Source organism: Pseudophryne corroboree, chromosome 6 (genome assembly GCF_028390025.1).
Source record: "Pseudophryne corroboree isolate aPseCor3 chromosome 6, aPseCor3.hap2, whole genome shotgun sequence".
In the NCBI taxonomy this organism is placed as follows: Eukaryota; Metazoa; Chordata; class Amphibia; order Anura; family Myobatrachidae; genus Pseudophryne; species Pseudophryne corroboree.
In genome coordinates, this window is record NC_086449.1 from 285,384,881 (window position 1) to 285,404,928 (window position 20,048).

The 20,048-nt window shown below is 47.3% G+C and overlaps 1 protein-coding gene across 1 annotated transcript in view; it reads right to left on the reverse strand.

Annotated features, from left to right (window-relative positions):
* Nucleotides 1-16,963, reverse strand: part of ARPP19 (cAMP regulated phosphoprotein 19) — a 37,653-nt gene extending 20,690 nt beyond the window's left edge. The window contains exon 1 of the mRNA XM_063926105.1: nt 16,775-16,963. Coding sequence (XP_063782175.1) covers nt 16,775-16,834 — 60 coding nt within the window. The 5' untranslated portion in view covers nt 16,835-16,963. The remainder of the gene's footprint in view (nt 1-16,774) is intronic.
* Between the last annotated feature and the right edge of the window lie 3,085 nt (nt 16,964-20,048).

The following is a 20,048-nucleotide window of genomic DNA, read 5'->3' on the forward strand; positions in this document are numbered from 1 at the left end:
GCAGGATGGATTGGCTTCTTGGCTACTGGACATTAGCTCCAGAGGGACGATCACAGGTACAGCCTGGATGGTCACCGGAGCCGCGCCGCCGGCCCCCTTGCAGATGCTGAAGTTAGAAGAGGTCCAGAATCGGCGGCTGAAGACTCTGACAGTCTTCTAAAGGTAGCGCACAGCACTGCAGCTGTGCGCCATTTTCCTCTCAGCACACTTCACACGCTGTCACTGAGGGTGCAGGGCGCTGGGGGGGGGCGCCCTGGGAGGCAAATGTAAACCTATATACTGGCTAAAAATACCTCACATATAGCCCCCAGAGGCTATATGGAGATATTTAACCCCTGCCAAACTTCACTAAAGAGCGGGAGACGAGCCCGCCGTAAAAGGGGCGGGGCCTATCTCCTCAGCACACAGCGCCATTTTTTCTCTCACAGAAAGGCTGGAGAGAAGGCTCCCAGGCTCTCCCCTGCACTGCACTACAGAAACAGGGTTTAAACAGAGAGGGGGGGCACAAATTGGCGATATAAATATATATATAAAGATGCTATTAGGGAGAAACACTTATATAAGGTTGTCCCTATGTAATTATAGCGTTTTTTGGTGTGTGCTGGCAAACTCTCCCTCTGTCTCTCCAAAGGGCTAGTGGGGTCCTGTCCTCTGTCAGAGCATTCCAGGTGTGTGTGCTGTGTGTCGGTACGTGTGTGTCGACATGTATGAGGACGATGCTGGAGGAGGCGGAGAAATTGCCTGTAATGGTGATGTCACTCTCTAGGGAGTCGACACCGGAATGGATGGCTTATTTAGGGAATTACGTGAGAATGTCAACACGCTGCAAGGTCGGTTGACGACATGAGACGACCGACAAACAATTAGTAACGGTCCAGGTGTCTCAGGAACACCGTCAGGGTTTTTTTTTATAAAAAACGCCCATTTACCTCAGTCGGTCGACACAGACACGGACACTGAATCCAGTGTCGACGGTGAATAAACAAACGTATTCCTCATTAGGGCCACACGTTAAGGGCAATGAAGGAGCTGTTACATATTTCTGATACTACAAGTACCACAGAAAAGGGTATTATGTGGAAGTGAAAAAACTACCTGTAGTTTTTCCTGAATCAGATAAAATAAAATGAAGTGTGTGATGATGCGTGGGTTTACCCCGATAGCAAATATTGGCGTTATACCTTTTCCCGCCAGAAGTTAGGGCGCGTTGGGAAGCACCCATTAGGGTGGATAAGGCGCTCACACACTTATCAAGTGGCGTTACCGTCTCCAAATACGGCCGCCCTCAAGGAGCCAGCTGATAGGCAGCTGGAAAAATATCCTAAAAAGTATATACACACAGACGGTGGTTATACTGCGACCAGCGATCGCCATCAGCCTGGAGATGCAGTGCTGGGTTGGCTTGGTCGAATTCCCTGACTAAAAATATTTTATTGATATAGAGCATTTAATAGGATGCATTCTATATATATGTATGCGAGATGCACAGAGGGATATTTGCACTCTGGCATCAAGATAAGTGCGTTGTCCATATCTCTCAGAAGATGTCATGGACACGACAGTGGTCAGGTGATACAGATCCCATACGGCACATGGAAGTATTGCCGTATAAAAGGGAAGGAGTTATTTGGGGTCGGTCCGTCGGACCTGGGGGCCACGGCCACAGCTGGGAAATCCAACCTTTTTACCCCAAGTTACATCTCAGCAGAAAAAGACACTGTCTTTTCAGCCTCAATCCTTCCGTTCCCATGTGGGCAAGCGGGCAAAAGGCCAGTCATATCTGCCCAGACATAGAGGAAAGGGAAGTAGACTGCAGCAGGCAGCCCCTTCCCAGGAAAAGAAGCCCTCCACCAGTGGGGGGTAGTCTCAAGAGTCTCAGCGCGCAGTGGGATCACTCGCAAGTTGACCCCTAGATCATACAAGTATTATCCCAGGGGTACAGATTGGAGAGTCGAGACATTTTTTCCTCGCAGGTTCCTGAAGCCTGCTTTACCAACGGCTCCCTCCGACAAGGAGGCAGTATTGGGAAAAAATTCACAAGCTGTATTTCCAGCAGGTGATAATCAAAGTACCCCTCCTACAACAAGGAAAAGGGTATTAGTCCTCCACACTATATTGTGGTACTGAAGCCAGACGGCTTGGTGAGACATAGTCTAAATCTGAAATCTTTGAACACTTACATAAAAAGGTTCAAATCAAGATGGAGTCACTCAGAGCAGTGATAGAGAACCGGAAAAAAGGGGACTATATGGTGTCCCTGGACATCAAGGATTACCTCCATGTCCAAATTTGCCCTTCTCAACAAGGGTACCTCTGGTTCGTGATACAGAACTGTCAATATCAGTTTCAGACGCTGCCGTTGAATTATCCACGGCACCCCGGGCCTTTACCAAGGTAATGGCCGAAAAGATGATTCTTAAAAGAAGAAAGGCATCTAAATTATCCCTTACTTGGACGATATCCTGAAAGGGACAAGTTTCCAGAGAACAGTTGGAGGTCGGAAAAGAACTATCTGAAGTAGTTCTACGACAGCACGAGTGGATTCTAAATATTCCAAAAATCGCAGCTGTTTTCCGATGATACGTCTGCTGTTCCTAGGAATGATTCTGGGCATAGTCCAGAAAGAGGTATTTCTCCTGGAGGGGAAAGCCAGGGAGTTATCCGACCTAGTCAGAAACCTCCTAAATCCAGGCCAAGTATCAGTGCATCAATGCACAGGAGTCCTGGGAAAAATGGTGGCTTGTTACGAAGCGATTCCATTCGGCAAATCTCACGCAAAAACTTTTCAGGGGGATTTGCTGGACGAATGGTCCGGATCGCATCTTCAGATGCATCAGCGGATAACCCTGTCTCCAAGGACAAGGGTGTCTCTTCTGTGGGGGCTGCAGAGTGCTCATCTTCTAGAGGGCAGCACATTCAGCATTCAGGACTGTGTTCTGGTGACCACGGATGCCAGCCTGAGAGGCTGGGGGACAGTCACACAAGGAAGAAATTTCCAAGGAAGTGTGGTCAAGTCTGGAGATTTCTCTCCACATGAATATACTGGAGCTAAGGGCAATTTACGATGCTCTGAGCCTAGGAAGACCTCTGCTTCAAAGTCAACCGGTGCTGATCCAGTAGGACATCATCATGGCAGTCGCCCACGTAAACAGACGGGGCGGCACAAGAAGCAGGAGGGCAATGACAGCAAGGATTCTTCGCTGGGCGAAAGATCATGTGATAACACTGTCAGCAGTGTTCATTCCGGGAGTGGACAACTAGGAAGATTTCCTCAGCATAAATGAATTCCACCCGGAAAAGTGGGAACTTCATCTGGAAGTTTCCACATGTTTGTAAACCGTTGGGAAAGACCAAAGGTGGTTATGATGGTGTCCCACATGAAGCGCCAGGTCTAGAGACCCTCAGGCAATAGCTGGGACGCTCTGGTAACACCGTGGGTGTACCAGTCGGTGTATGTGTTCCCTCCTCTGCCTTTCATACCCAGTGTATGGAGAATGATCGGAAGGAGAGGAGTAAGAACTATACTCGGGGTTCCGGTTTGGGCCAAGAAGAACTTGGTACCCGGAACTTCAAGAGATACTAGAAAGGATCTTGATTCAGCAAGAATCATGTCTATTCCATGACTTACCGCAGCTGCGTTGACGCCAGGGCGGGTGAACGCCGGATCCTAAAGGAAAAAGGCATTCCGGAAGAGGTCATCCCTACCCTGGTCAGAGCCAGGAAGGAGGTGACCGCACAACATTATCACCGCTTAGGTGAAAATATGTTCCATGGTGTGAGGCCAGGAAGGATCCACGGAAGAATTTCAACTAGGTTAATTCCTACATTTCCTGCAAGCAGGAGTGTATATGGGTCTCAAATTGGGGTCCATTAAGGTTCAAATTTCGACCGGTCGATTTTCTTCCAGAAAGAAATTGGCTTCAGTTCCTGAAGTCCAGAAGTTGTTAAGGGAGTACTGCATATACAACCCCTTTTTTATGTCTCCAGTGGCACTGGGCGATCTCAACGTAGTTTGGGATTCCTAAAATCACATTGTTTTAAACAACTCAAATCTGTGGATTTGATATATCTCACATGGAAAGTGACCATGCTGTTGGTCCTGGCCTCGGCCAGGCGAGTGTCAGAATTGGCGGCTTTATCTCACAAAGCCATATCTGATTGTCCATTCGGACAGAGCAAAGCTGTGGACTCGTCCCCAGTTTCTCCCTAAGGTGGTGTCAGCGTTTCACCTGAACCAGCTTATTGTGGTGCCTGCGGCTACTAGGGACTTGGAGGACTCCAAGTTGCTGGATGTTGTCAGGACCCTGAAAATATAGTTTCCAGGTCGGCTGGAGTCAGGAAATCTGACTTGCTGTTTATCCTGTATGCACCCAACAAGCTGGGTGCTCCTGCTTCTAAGCAGACTATTGCTCGTTGGATTTGTAGTACAATTCAGCTTGCACATTCTGTGGCAGGCTTGCCACAGCAAAAAATATGTAAATGCCCATTCCACAAGGAAGGGGGGCTCATCTTGGGCGGCTGCCCGAGGGGTCTCGGCATTACAACTCTGCCGAGCAGCTACGTGGTCGGGGGAGAACACGTTTGTAAAATTTTACAAATTTGATACCCTGGCAAAAGAGGACCTGGAGTTCTCTCATTCGGTGCTGCAGAGTCATCCGCACTCTCCCGCCCGTTTGGGAGCTTTGGTATAATCCCCATGGTCCTTTCAGGAACCCCAGCATCCACTAGGACGATAGAGAAAATAAGAATTTACTTACCGATAATTCTATTTCTCGGAGTCCGTAGTGGATGCTGGGCGCCCATCCCAAGTGCGGATTATTCTGCAATACTTGTACATAGTTATTGTTACAAAAATCGGGTTATTGTTGTAGGAAGCCGTCTTTCAGAGGCTCCTTTTGTTATCATACTGTTAACTGGGTTTAGATCACAAGTTGTACGGTGTGATTGGTGTGGCTGGTATGAGTCTTACCCGGGATTCAAAATCCTCCCTTATTGTGTACGCTCGTCCGGGCACAGTACCTAACTGGAGTCTGGAGGAGGGTCATGGGGGGAGGAGCCAGTGCACACCACCTGATCTGGAAAAGCTTTACTTTTTGTGCCCTGTCTCCTGCGGAGCCGCTATTCCCCATGGTCCTTTCAGGAACCCCAGCATCCACTACGGACTCCGAGAAATAGAATTATCGGTAAGTAAATTCTTATTTTCTCCAGTACATGTAGTGTATATAAGCAACAGTACTTGATACAATTTAATGGAGTTCAATTTGGGAATGCACTGTGTACATAATACACTATGCTGCTAAAAACAAACTTGCTTTTAAAAGTTCCGTAATAGCAAGGACAAAGTACAAAAGTTCGTCTACACAGATCGCATGAAATTCGCATCCAGAAATGTACGAAATCATTGCAGAAACATTTGGCCCTGCAATAAAGGCATGTTTTCATGATTAACGTATATTATTTTCAGATTTAACCAAGAACACAGTAAATAGTTGACCAAATCCCAAATCAGTTGATTTCACAGTATATCAGCAGGATGGATATGAGCAGGTCATAGCAGAATTAGGTCATGTTACATTATGTCTGAATGTTTTTCAGAGCAAGAGATACATCAAGCTCCAGCTAACTGGTCCACAAACATTCAGTAAAGTATGTCTATTCCTTTAACATACAAATAATTTCAGTAAAAGATATATTTGGGGTACTGTAAATTAGGTTAACACTTAGGGTGAGATTCAAATCTTTACACTGTCAGCCACTAGATGGCGCCGAACTGAAATATTCAAATGTAGCTCCATTGGGGCGCGATCGGCTGCCAGAGTCTACATTTCAGCTCGCACATGTTGGGGAGGCATGCTGAAATGTGTGATAAGTGATATGTTGTGCACCAAAACCGCACTTTTACCGATTGCGCCTCTTAGTTTAGTTGGCTTTACGCGGCTAAAACCGGCACTAATGGGAATCAAATGAATATTATCCCCTGCGATTACCCGTCACTTTACACATTTGAATTCCCCCCTTAAAGATAACTGAAAACTGAACTGGTTTAATACTTGGATCTAAACCCCAAGCTTGCCAGTGAGGTATACCAACAAGCTTAAAGGTGGGTACACATTAGCCCTCGACTCCTGGGTGGCCGACAAGGGTGTGGATCATTAGATCGACAGTGTCTATGTCGACAATGTTTAGGTCGACAATGTTTAGGTCGACCACTATAGGTCACTAGGTAGACAGGGGTTCTAGTTCGACATGGGCTAGGCCAACAGGTCAAAATTCGTTTTTTTGGGGGTGTAATATGCTTCGTTTTGTGACCGGGAGCCCCAATTAGTGCACCGTGTCCCCTCGCATGGCTCGCCATGCTTCGGGCAAGGTGCCTCGCTTGGCACAGATTACCATTCCAATCGTAGTACACGTGGATCGTTACGTATGAAAAAGTTCAAAAAAAGAAAAAACAAACAAGACTCACATCGACCGTTTGACCTAGCAACCCTGTCGACCTAAACATTATCGACCTAGACAGTGTCGATCGTCAGACCGGATCACGGCCGACAGTGCATACACACTGAAAGATATCGCTATCGATATAGTTCAGCAACGTCGCCAGCCCAAACCGGCAGTTTCGGACGATATAGTCCAAATTCTACTGCATGCACAGACAGAGGAGGTCGTTAACTTCGCACAGGAGTGCACATAGTTAATAGTGTGTACACACTAGACCTGGCCTGGCCAACCTGTGGCTCTCCAGCTGTTGTGAAACTACAAGTCCCATCATGCCTTGCCACAGTTTTGCTATTCGGGAATGCTAAAACTGTGGCAGGGCATGCTGGGACGTGTAGTTTCACTACATCTGGAGAGCCACAGGTTGGCCAGGCCTGCACTAGACGATATGCAAGAAAATATCATTAACAATATAGTTGTCACGCATATCGTTGAAAAAAATCTTGTCTAATGTGTACCCACCTTAAGATGCACAAAATCAAGCAGGAAGTACTATAAAATGTTAGAATTCCTGTACATTTACAACAGAACATCAGTGGACTACAGCAATGTAGCAAGAACAGTGTTTAAAAAAATATTCAACATGTTTGTGAAGGCTGTGTACAAACTGGCCGATATGTCAGCCATTCAATAGAATGGCCAACATATTGTGGGCGGAATCAGGGCTTTTAAACCCGTTTAATATTCCCAATTCCCCAACCCGGTAGTAGGCGGATCGGGACATTGCAGCAGTTTATTGACCATGCATGGGGCCATAGGTGAACTGTAAAGATAAATCAACTTGAGCTTTCCTAGCTCAAACCAAATTTGTAAGTGAGCAGAACCATTTTTGTTAAACTGGAAAAATGTATTTGATTAGTAAACAAGCTTGTCTTGTAAATGGTGCCCAGGTCCACCCTGCAGTACTCGTATGGGGAGTAAAGCCACTGCAGTACCAGAAGGTGGTGAAAGAATTAAACCCAGCTGTGGTGCACTGGTATGGGTATAAACAGACTTCACAAATGAAGTTTACTATAAATGTAATGTATGGCACGCCAATGCCAGGAGAGTTCATTCTGCTGAAAGGGTGAATTACCGATGCTGAGCGGCAAGTGTAGAAGTGGTCTTTGGGGTCGATTCAATTTGGCAACAGATGAATAGCGCCGGGAATTAGCTCCAGACGCTATTCAATTCAGCTAAAGTTAAGTCGGCGAATGCCCGTTCTTGCTGACTTAACAAGTAGTTTTGTCGGGAGAACGGGCATTCTCCGACTTAACTACTAGAGATGAGCGCCTGAAATTTTTCGGGTTTTGTGTTTTGGTTTTGGGTTCGGTTCCGCGGCCGTGTTTTGGGTTCGAACGCGTTTTGGCAAAACCTCACCGAATTATTTTTGTCGGATTCGGGTGTGTTTTGGATTCGGGTGTTTTTTTCAAAAAACCCTAAAAAACAGCTTAAATCATAGAATTTGGGGATAATTTTGATCCCAAAGTATTATTAACCTCAAAAAACATAATTTACACTCATTTTCAGCCTATTCTGAACACATCACACCTCACAATATTATTTTTAGTCCTAAAATTTGCACCGAGGTCGCTGTGTGAGTAAGATAAGCGACCCTAGTGGCCGACACAAACACCGGGCCCATCTAGGAGTGGCACTGCAGTGTCACGCAGGATGTCCCTTCCAAAAAACCCTCCCCAAACAGCACATGACGCAAAGAAAAAAAGAGGCGCAATGAGGTAGCTGTGTGAGTAAGATTAGCGACCCTAGTGGCCGACACAAACACCGGGCCCATCTAGGAGTGGCACTGCAGTGTCACGCAGGATGGCCCTTCCAAAAAACCCTCCCCAAACAGCACATGACGCAAAGAAAAAAAGAGGCGCAATGAGGTAGCTGACTGTGTGAGTAAGATTAGCGACCCTAGTGGCCGACACAAACACCGGGCACATCTAGGAGTGGCACTGCAGTGTCACGCAGGATGTCCCTTCCAAAAAACCCTCCCCAAACAGCACATGACGCAAAGAAAAAAAGAGGCGCAATGAGGTAGCTGTGTGAGTAAGATTAGCGACCCTAGTGGCCGACACAAACACCGGGCCCATCTAGGAGTGGCACTGCAGTGTCACGCAGGATGTCCCTTCCAAAAAACCCTCCCCAATCAGCACATGATGCAAAGAAAAAGAAAAGAAAAAAGAGGTGCAAGATGGAATTATCCTTGGGCCCTCCCACCCACCCTTATGTTGTATAAACAAAACAGGACATGCACACTTTAACCAACCCATCATTTCAGTGACAGGGTCTGCCACACGACTGTGACTGATATGACGGGTTGGTTTGGACCCCCCCCAAAAAAGAAGCAATTAATCTCTCCTTGCACAAACTGGCTCTACAGAGGCAAGATGTCCACCTCATCTTCACCCTCCGATATATCACCGTGTACATCCCCCTCCTCACAGATTATCAATTCGTCCCCACTGGAATCCACCATCTCAGCTCCCTGTGTACTTTGTGGAGGCAATTGCTGCTGGTCAATGTCTCCGCGGAGGAATTGATTATAATTCATTTTAATGAACATCATCTTCTCCACATTTTCTGGATGTAACCTCGTACGCCGATTGCTGACAAGGTGAGCGGCGGCACTAAACACTCTTTCGGAGTACACACTTGTGGGAGGGCAACTTAGGTAGAATAAAGCCAGTTTGTGCAAGGGCCTCCAAATTGCCTCTTTTTCCTGCCAGTATAAGTACGGACTGTGTGACGTGCCTACTTGGATGCGGTCACTCATATAATCCTCCACCATTCTATCAATGTTGAGAGAATCATATGCAGTGACAGTAGACGACATGTCCGTAATCGTTGTCAGGTCCTTCAGTCCGGACCAGATGTCAGCATCAGCAGTCGCTCCAGACTGCCCTGCATCACCGCCAGCGGGTGGGCTCGGAATTCTGAGCCTTTTCCTCGCACCCCCAGTTGCGGGAGAATGTGAAGGAGATGTTGACAGGTCGCGTTCCGCTTGACTTGACAATTTTGTCACCAGCAGGTCTTTCAACCCCAGCAGACCTGTGTCTGCCGGAAAGAGAGATCCAAGGTAGGCTTTAAATCTAGGATCGAGCACGGTGGCCAAAATGTAGTGCTCTGATTTCAACAGATTGACTACCCGTGAATCCTTGTTAAGCGAATTAAGGGCTGCATCCACAAGTCCCACATGCCTAGCGGAATCGCTCCGTGTTAGCTCCTTCTTCAATGCCTCCAGCTTCTTCTGCAAAAGCCTGATGAGGGGAATGACCTGACTCAGGCTGGCAGTGTCTGAACTGACTTCACGTGTGGCAAGTTCAAAGGGCATCAGAACCTTGCACAACGTTGAAATCATTCTCCACTGCACTTGAGACAGGTGCATTCCATCTCCTATATCGTGCTCAATTGTATAGGCTTGAATGGCCTTTTGCTGCTCCTCCAACCTCTGAAGCATATAGAGGGTTGAATTCCACCTCGTTACCACTTCTTGCTTCAGATGATGGCAGGGCAGGTTCAGTAGTTTTTGGTGGTGCTCCAGTCTTCTGTACGTGGTGCCTGTACGCCGAAAGTGTCCCGCAATTTTTCTGGCCACCGACAGCATCTCTTGCACGCCCCTGTCGTTTTTTAAAAAATTCTGCACCACCAAATTCAAGGTATGTGCAAAACATGGGACGTGCTGGAATTGGCCCATATTTAATGCACACACAATATTGCTGGCGTTGTCCGATGCCACAAATCCACAGGAGAGTCCAATTGGGGTAAGCCATTCCGCGATGATCTTCCTCAGTTGCCGTAAGAGGTTTTCAGCTGTGTGCGTATTCTGGAAAGCGGTGATACAAAGCGTAGCCTGCCTAGGAAAGAGTTGGCGTTTGCGAGATGCTGCTACTGGTGCCGCCGCTGCTGTTCTTGCGGCGGGAGTCCATACATCTACCCAGTGGGCTGTCACAGTCATATAGTCCTGACCCTGCCCTGCTCCACTTGTCCACATGTCCGTGGTTAAGTGGACATTGGGTACAACTGCATTTTTTAGGACACTGGTGAGTCTTTTTCTGACGTCCGTGTACATTCTCGGTATCGCCTGCCTAGAGAAGTGGAACCTAGATGGTATTTGGTAACGGGGGCACACTGCCTCAATAAATTGTCTAGTTCCCTGTGAACTAACGGCGGATACCGGACGCACGTCTAACACCAACATAGTTGTCAAGGACTACGTTATCCGCTTTGCAGTAGGATGACTGCTGTGATATTTCATCTTCCTCGCAAAGGACTGTTGAACAGTCAATTGCTTACTGGAAGTAGTACAAGTGGGCTTACGACTTCCCCTCTGGGATGACCATCGACTCCCAGCGGCAACAACAGCAGCGCCAGCAGCAGTAGGCGTTACACGCAAGGATGCATCGGAGGAATCCCAGGCAGGAAAGGACTCGTCAGACTTGCCAGTGACATGGCCTGCAGGACTATTGGCATTCCTGGGGAAGGAGGAAATTGACACTGAGGGAGTTGGTGGGGTGGTTTGCGTGAGCTTGGTTACAAGAGGAAGGGATTTACTGGTCAGTGGACTGCTTCCGCTGTCACCCAAAGTTTTTGAACTTGTCACTGACTTATTATGAATGCGCTGCAGGTGACGTATAAGGGAGGATGTTCCGAGGTGGTTAACGTCCTTACCCCTACTTATTACAGCTTGACAAAGGGAACACACGGCTTGACACCTGTTGTCCGCATTTCTGGTGAAATACCTCCACACCGAAGAGCTGATTTTTTTGGTATTTTCACCTGGCATGTCAACGGCCATATTCCTCCCACGGACAACAGGTGTCTCCCCGGGTGCCTGACTTAAACAAACCACCTCACCATCAGAATCCTCCTGGGTCAATTTCCTCCCCAGCGCCAGCAACACCCATATCCTCCTCATCCTGGTGTACTTCAACACTGACATCTTCAATCTGACTATCAGGAACTGGACTGCGGGTGCTCCTTCCAGCACTTGCAGGGGGCATGCAAATAGTGGAAGGCGCATGCTCTTCACGTCCAGTGTTGGGAAGGTCAGGCATCGCAAACGACACAATTGGACTCTCCTTGTGGATTTGGGATTTCAAAGAACGCACAGTTCTTTGCGGTGCTTTTGCCAGCTTGAGTCTTTTCAGTTTTCTAGCGAGAGGCTGAGTGCTTCCATCCTCATGTGAAGCTGAACCACTAGCCATGAACATAGGCCAGGGCCTCAGCCGTTCCTTGCCACTCCGTGTGGTAAATGGCATATTGGCAAGTTTACGCTTCTCCTCCGACAATTTTATTTTAGGTTTTGGAGTCCTTTTTTTTCTGATATTTGGTGTTTTGGATTTGACATGCTCTGTACTATGACATTGGGCATCGGCCTTGGCAGACGACGTTGCTGGCATTTCATCGTCTCGGCCATGACTAGTGGCAGCAGCTTCAGCACGAGGTGGAAGTGGATCTTGATCTTTCCCTAATTTTGGAACCTCAACTTTTTTGTTCTCCATATTTTATAGGCAGAACTAAAAGGCACCTCAGGTAAACAATGGAGATGGATGGATTGGATAGTTTACTAGTATACAATTATGGACGGACTGCCACGGTTAGGTGGTATAAAAAAACCACGGTTAGGTGGTATATATTATAATAATAATACAATTATGGATGGACGGACTGCCTGCCGACTGCCGACACAGAGGTAGCCACAGCCGTGAACTACCGCACTGTACACTGGTTGATAAAGAGATAGTAGTATACTCGTAACAACTAGTATGACACTATGACGACGGTATAAAGAATGGAAAAAAAAACACGGTTAGGTGGTATATATTATAATAATAATACAATTATGGATGGACGGACTGCCTGCCGACTGCCGACACAGAGGTAGCCACAGCCGTGAACTACCGCACTGTACACTGGTTGATAAAGAGATAGTAGTATACTCGTAACAACTAGTATGACACTATGACGACGGTATAAAGAATGGAAAAAAAACCACGGTTAGGTGGTATATATTATAATAATAATACAATTATGGATGGACGGACTGCCTGCCGACTGCCGACACAGAGGTAGCCACAGCCGTGAACTACCGCACTGTACACTGGTTGATAAAGAGATAGTAGTATACTCGTAACAACTAGTATGACACTATGACGACGGTATAAAGAATGGAAAAAAAAACACGGTTAGGTGGTATATATTATAATAATACAATTATGGATGGACGGACTGCCTGCCGACTGCCGACACAGAGGTAGCCACAGCCGTGAACTACCGCACTGTACACTGGTTGATAAAGAGATAGTAGTATACTCGTAACAACTAGTATGACACTATGACGACGGTATAAAGAATGGAAAAAAAACCACGGTTAGGTGGTATATATTATAATAATAATACAATTATGGATGGACGGACTGCCTGCCGACTGCCGACACAGAGGTAGCCACAGCCGTGAACTACCGCACTGTACACTGGTTGATAAAGAGATAGTAGTATACTCGTAACAACTAGTATGACACTATGACGACGGTATAAAGAATGGAAAAAAAACCACGGTTAGGTGGTATATATTATAATAATAATACAATTATGGATGGACGGACTGCCTGCCGACTGCCGACACAGAGGTAGCCACAGCCGTGAACTACCGCACTGTACACTGGTTGATAAAGAGATAGTAGTATACTCGTAACAACTAGTATGACACTATGACGACGGTATAAAGAATGGAAAAAAAACCACGGTTAGGTGGTATATATTATAATAATAATACAATTATGGATGGACGGACTGCCTGCCGACTGCCGACACAGAGGTAGCCACAGCCGTGAACTACCGCACTGTACACTGGTTGATAAAGAGATAGTAGTATACTCGTAACAACTAGTATGACACTATGACGACGGTATAAAGAATGGAAAAAAAAACACGGTTAGGTGGTATATATTATAATAATAATACAATTATGGATGGACGGACTGCCTGCCGACTGCCGACACAGAGGTAGCCACAGCCGTGAACTACCGCACTGTACACTGGTTGATAAAGAGATAGTAGTATACTCGTAACAACTAGTATGACACTATGACGGTATAAAGAAAGAAAAAAAAATACCACGGTTAGGTGGTATATATTGTAATACAATTATGGATGGACGGACTGCCTGCCGAGTTCCGACTGCCGACACAGAGGTAGCCACAGCCGTGAACTACCGCACTGTACTGTGTCTGCTGCTAATATAGACTGGTTGATAAAGAGATAGTATACAATACATACAACAATGAATATACTACTATACTGGTGGTCAGGCACTGGTCACCACTAGTCACACTGGCAGTGGCACTCCTGCAGCAAAAGTGTGCACTGTTTAATTTTAAATTAATATAATATTATGTACTCCTGGGGGCTCCTGCTATAACAACCTGCAGTGCTCCCCAGTCTCCCCCACAATTATTATAAGCTTTGCCTTTTATACATTGATGTGCAGCACACTGGGCTGAGCTGAGTGCACACAGACTGAGTCACACTGTGTGACTGGCTGCTGCTGTGTATCGTTTTTTTTCAGGCAGAGAACGGATATAGCAGAGAACGGATATATATTAAAATAAATAAAAGTTAACTAACAACAACTGCACTGGTCACTGTGGTAAACTCTGTCTGACTCTGCACAATCTCTCTCTCTCTTCTAATCTAATTTCTAATGGAGAGGACGCCAGCCACGTCCTCTCCCTATCAATCTCAATGCACGTGTGAAAATGGCGGCGACGCGCGGCTCCTTATATAGAATCCGAGTCTCGCGAGAATCCGACAGCGTCATGATGACGTTCGGGCGCGCTCGGGTTAACCGAGCAAGGCGGGAGGATCCGAGTCTGCTCGGACCCGTGAAAAAAACATGAAGTTCGTGCGGGTTCGGTTTCAGAGAAACCGAACCCGCTCATCTCTATTAACTACCCGCGGCGATGCCGATTCCCGACAATCAACCTCGCGCCGGCCACGCGGCAGCAGTTTTGACGGTTTTCTTCTCTCGCCCCCCGGGGTGAGAGAAGAATTCCCGACAATTGCGGGTAACGAGTAGCTGAATTGAATAGCGTCGGGAGCTAATTCCCGGCACTATTCATCTGTTGCCGAATTGAATCGACCCCAATGTAAGCTTTTAGTTGGATTTAGTGAAATGTATATGTAGGTGCACGGTTGGAAGAGTTAATGTCTTCCTAAAGAGTCTGTATACTAGTGCTGGTTTGACAACAGGGTGGCCAGCATGGTCTTCCAGGGGCCACCACACATCTAGAAGACTGACATTGGACTGGCAGGGTGCAGACTGCAACAAATTGGGCCGTGGAAGGCACAAGGATGAGGAACAAAAAGGTCCAGTCATATGACTGAACATGGGAGCACTGCTGGCAAGATGTGAACTTAGGAGCTTGACAATGTGTACAACACTTTTATGGTGCCGGGGATATTATACTTTTTTAACAATGCCAGTATATCATTTTGCCAATGTTATGGATAGGGTCCTCCTTAAATGACTTGTTCTGGGGTGCACCCAGACTTTAATCCAGCTCTGATGTACACTAACCCTGGCAGTACAGCAGAAAGTCTGGTCCTTGTACACAGGAACAGGAGTGGTGGTCCCTTGATGGGATGTGGTAAACTAGTGACCTTGGCTAAAACAGACTAACCAACATCAGCAGCCATAGTACAGACGCTGAAAGAGGAATCTTTAAATAACGCATTATAGATTGAAATGAGTCCAGAAGGTCTGTGCTAACCACAGGCATTCAGGTTCCACTCAAGACCAGAAAGCTCTGGGAGCAACAGCAGGAAGACTGCAGCACAGGGATTAGCTGTCCACTCACTGGAGATTATGTCTGGTTTGAAGGGTCAGCCAAGCCTAGAAGTAGCCTCCTTGGGTGGGAGATTTGAAGATAAATCTCTACCACCAGAAAGTAGCAGCAGAGTCCTCTTCCGCCTGGCAGTTATGTATACAGGTGTAAAAATCATCCAGTCTATCAGCCTAGATTTGTTAAAGGGCGACAAATATGTTTAAAAGGTTGCAGAGCACCATATAAAGTGTAACATTTGAAAATCTTTGGAACAATTTGTATTTAGTGTGTACTCTCTTGGTACCTTTATCTGAGAGCAGAATCCTTCTCAAGTTACCTTATTGTAACATCAAGTTTCCCGATTTGTACCTTGTGACCACTAGACAAGTACAAATGTGTATCTGCGTTACTGAGATAGCATACTGTGGCTCAGTACTGGGTCTATCAGGGGGAATTAACACATCACAAACAATGAAGTGCTGCAGCAGTTTTACCATACATACACCAAGTAGGAAACAGGTCTATTTGCCTTTGATTAATCTCATGACACAGGAGGAGGAATCAGTAACAGGCAGTACAAACCTAAAAGCCACGGTGCAGCAGAGTAAGCCCATGCAACCATAGTAGCCATATATGAATTGCTGTTCTGTCATCACAGCATCAACTAACTGAAGGCAATAAACAGAATGAAGACTTGTTTGGGTGAAAACTAGGTAGCAATAACTATAAATTAACAAAATAAAAAAATAAAAAAAAGGGACTACCACAATGAACTACTAGATAAGCAGAATGAGTGCATCTAAAACTCCATTAATTATTAAGTGTGCTAAAAGATTCCCATACTCTGATCATGAAATCAAGACAAAAGAACATAAATGAAGAGGGTGAGGTCACAATAATAAACTTGCTGCAGGGAGAAAAGGTAACCTCTGAAAAACTGCGGATTAGGTGGGGCTCCTGGGCAGCAGCAACTGGGATTATCCAGCCTGTTCCAGCAGCCAGGAAGTCAGAGAGCCCACTGGGAGTCAGCCTCTCTCTCCCAGCCGCATCACATGGACACACGAGGACCACACCAGGAGGAGGATCCTGCCACCAGCAGCAACTGGTGAGAACCCAAACCGCCAAGGTTACACACAGGTATATACAACTAATTGTGTCACTCAGCACAGTAGCCAGACAGTGCGTTTGCCATGTGGCTGCACACAGTAGCTCCTATACTAATAATGTGTCAAATTGCCCTAGTGACCGGTACACGGCGGCCGTGGAGAAGTATAGGTAAGAATAGGAGAACACCCACAGACAGCATTATGACTGCTGGGAAGAGAGGTCTGGGGTCTCCAGGGACGTGGGGGTCTCCACTGCTAGACGCCAGCGCCACATTATGACTCATCCTTCCCGCACCCGGGAACATGGCACTACCACACACCAACACCGCAGGTCGCTTTCCTGCCACCCGCCCGCGTTACCTTCTGCTCGTCAGTGGAATTATCCTCCGGTGATTTGGACTCCGGGTTATCAGCGGACATGTCGGAGGAGATGGAAGCGCCGGCCTGAGAGCACAGTCTGCCCTGATGTACCTCCTAACTCCCCCTGCACAAAGATGGCCGCTGCGCCTGCGCTGAACGCGTTAACGTCACGTGTCATCGACGTCACGCACGGACGGGGATTCCTCTTCATGCATGTGCCATCAGTACCGTGCGTGGCGTCACCGGCCACGGAGCATCATGGGGGATGTAGTTCTCGCTCAGAGTAAAGGCTATATTTAGTAAAGCGTGGAAAGTGATAAAGGGCTTAATTCAGACCTGATCGCAGCAGCAAATTTGTTAGCGAATGGGCAAAACCATGTGCACTGAAGGTATAGAAGGTACAGATATAACATTTGCAGAGAGAGTTAGATTTGAGTGGGTTACATTGTTTTTGTGCAGGGTAAATACTGGCTGCTTTATTTTTACACTGCAATTTAGATTGCAGATTGAACACACCCCAGGGGGTGGCACTCTGGCCCGTGCCCCCCCTGTCATTTGTGGCCTCCGTTCCCCCCAGCACCGGCGCCGCACAGAGAGATGACGGGCGCCCGCTGAGATTGTGTTACCAGCGGGCGCCCGTCTCCCCGCTTGTGTCACTGAGACACGCTGCCGCTCAGTCCGGCGGCGGCGTGTCCAGCTGTCAGGAGAGGAGAATGCCCGCCAGCGCAGCGGCGTATAGCGGGCTTCGTTCAAACCAGCCGCCGGTTCGTGAGCCAATCAGAGCTCGCGGACTGGCAGCCAATCAGAAGCCGCCGGTCCGCGAGCTCTGATTGGCTCACGAACCAGCGGCTGGTTTGAACGAAGTCCGCTATACACCGCCGCGCCAGACACAGCCGCGCTGGCGGGCGCTCTCCTCTCCTGACTCACCCGTCCCTCACAGCCAGAGCCCGGAGGAGGAGGAGCAGCAGTGCAGCAGCGGTAAGCAGCTGCAGCACTGGCTGCTGTGGGGGCAATTGTATACCTGGCACTGTGGGGGCAATTGGCTGGCACTGTGGGGCATTTGTATACCTGGCACTGTGGGGGCAATTGTTTACCTGGCACTGTGGGGGCATTTGTATACCTGTCAGGTATACAATTGCCCCCACAGTGTCAGATCCACAATTGCCCCCACAGTGTCAGGTATTACCTGACACTGTGGGGGCAATTGTGGATCTGACACTGTGGGGGCAATTGTGGATCTGGCACTGTGGGGGCATTTGTATACCTGGCACTGTGGGGGCATTTGTGGATCTGGCACTGTGGGGGCATTTGTATACCTGGCACTGTGGGGGCATTTGTAGATCTGGCTTGTTTAATTGAATAAAGCTGGATATATTGTACACCAGCAAAATGCGTTGAGCCTGCACACCACCAGTGCCCTAACAAGACGTTATCCATGATAATATAACAAGCCCAATAGTCATATCTATCTATCGATCTATCTATCTATCTATCTATCTATCTATCTATCTATCTATCTATCTATCTATCTATCTATCTATCTCTGTATGTATGTACACACACACGCACACATTTATGTAAAAAACAGCATAGAGGACACTATAGGGAATGCATACAGTATAATAGTTTATTAGAAGAAAAATACAACATTAAGGGGCCCATTCACTGTTTATTGAGGTTTAGACTCGATAAATACAATTTCTTATTGCAGCTATTCGGGCAATAAGAAATTAATTTCTGCCAAGATGTATTAAAAATCACATCCAGGGACATGCGCTACAATAGAAGCTCATCCCAGCAATGTGTAAACTAAAGTGATCGCATCAGGGATCACTTAATTTTACGCTGCGAACCTACTGCACATGCGTTGTCATCAGACAGTGCAAGCACCAGTGGCTGTTGAAAGGTGTCCTTTAGGACGTCCTCACTGCGCTCTGCCAACTCCAGCGCTGCTGCTGCAGCACTGGCATCTGGATCAGTGATTTCGGTTGGAGCTCTTCAGCACACAGGGGATTTTTTCCCGGAGCCGCAGCCAGACACACACAGAGGGACAGGTAAGGTGGCTCTTTGCTTGCCCCATAGTCGCAGCTGTCACCACCAGGGAGGGAGACCACTGGCAGTACTGGCACTGTGGATACCGGTCATCTCTGTACCCCCACTAGACTACCTTGGCAGCTTCAAGACACTGCTAAAATGGACCCCTTGGTCCACAGCGTTGGCAGCCAATTGCCTCTGGGTCCAGGCCAGATGGGGGGGGGAGACAGGCTCTTCCTTTTAGCCACTCCTCCACCCCTGGACGCACTCCCTCTCAGCAGCCCGCCACAGGGTTATTTCTCCCCTCTCAGCTCCCACAGAGAGATGCCTGTTGGCACAGGTCCCACGGAATCAAACAAGTTTATGATCGCTTGGCGCAGGACTGGGTTTGGAGGGCTTTCTTAAATTGGTGTTTGGCTAGAGGCTTCAACCCCATATCATTGTACCAGATTGCGCTGTTGCCCGATGTAAAGACTTTCCTTCAGAGCGTCCTCCATGTGCAACCTCCGTTTGTACCTCTGGTGGCTCCATGGACCTTATCTTTGGTTCTTGACGCTCTTCAGTCATCTCCCTTTGATTCCTTGGACATTACATGGAAGACTGTCTTCCTTCTTGTCATCGCATCAGGCCGAAGGGTTTCGGACTTGAGCGTGTTGTCTTTTCGCTCCCTGTTTGTGATCTTCCACTTCAGACATGATTGGGTTACGTTCCTAAGGTTGTGTCAAGATCTCACATCAACCAGGAGATTGTGGTCTCTTCTTTCCAAGTACCAGACTCTTCACCGGAGGAGGCCTCTTTGAGGGCCCTCTGGATTTATATTGCCAGAGCTTTTTGTCCTGTATGACTTTTACAAACAAGGCTGGCCGGCTAATAAACAGACTTTCGCTATGTGGCTACATTTGACTATCCACCAGTCTTCCTCTGAGGCGGACCTTCCTGTCCCTGCTTTGGTGACTGCTCATTTCACCAGTTCAGTGGGAACCTCTTGGGCAGCTAGATGTGGCACCTCTGTGGAGCAGCTTTGTAAAGCCATGTGGTTCCCTGCCCATACATTTATTAGGTTCTATTCATTTGACACCTTTGCTCCAGGCTATACCCAGCATTATCCCTGTGTCCCCTATGGATTCAGAGAAAAAGATTTAACAAGTAATTACTTGAATTTAAAAGGAAATTTATGTTATTTTAAAATTAGTATGTGTTAGTTTTCCCTCTTAGGTACTATTGTGGGATGACATGTTCC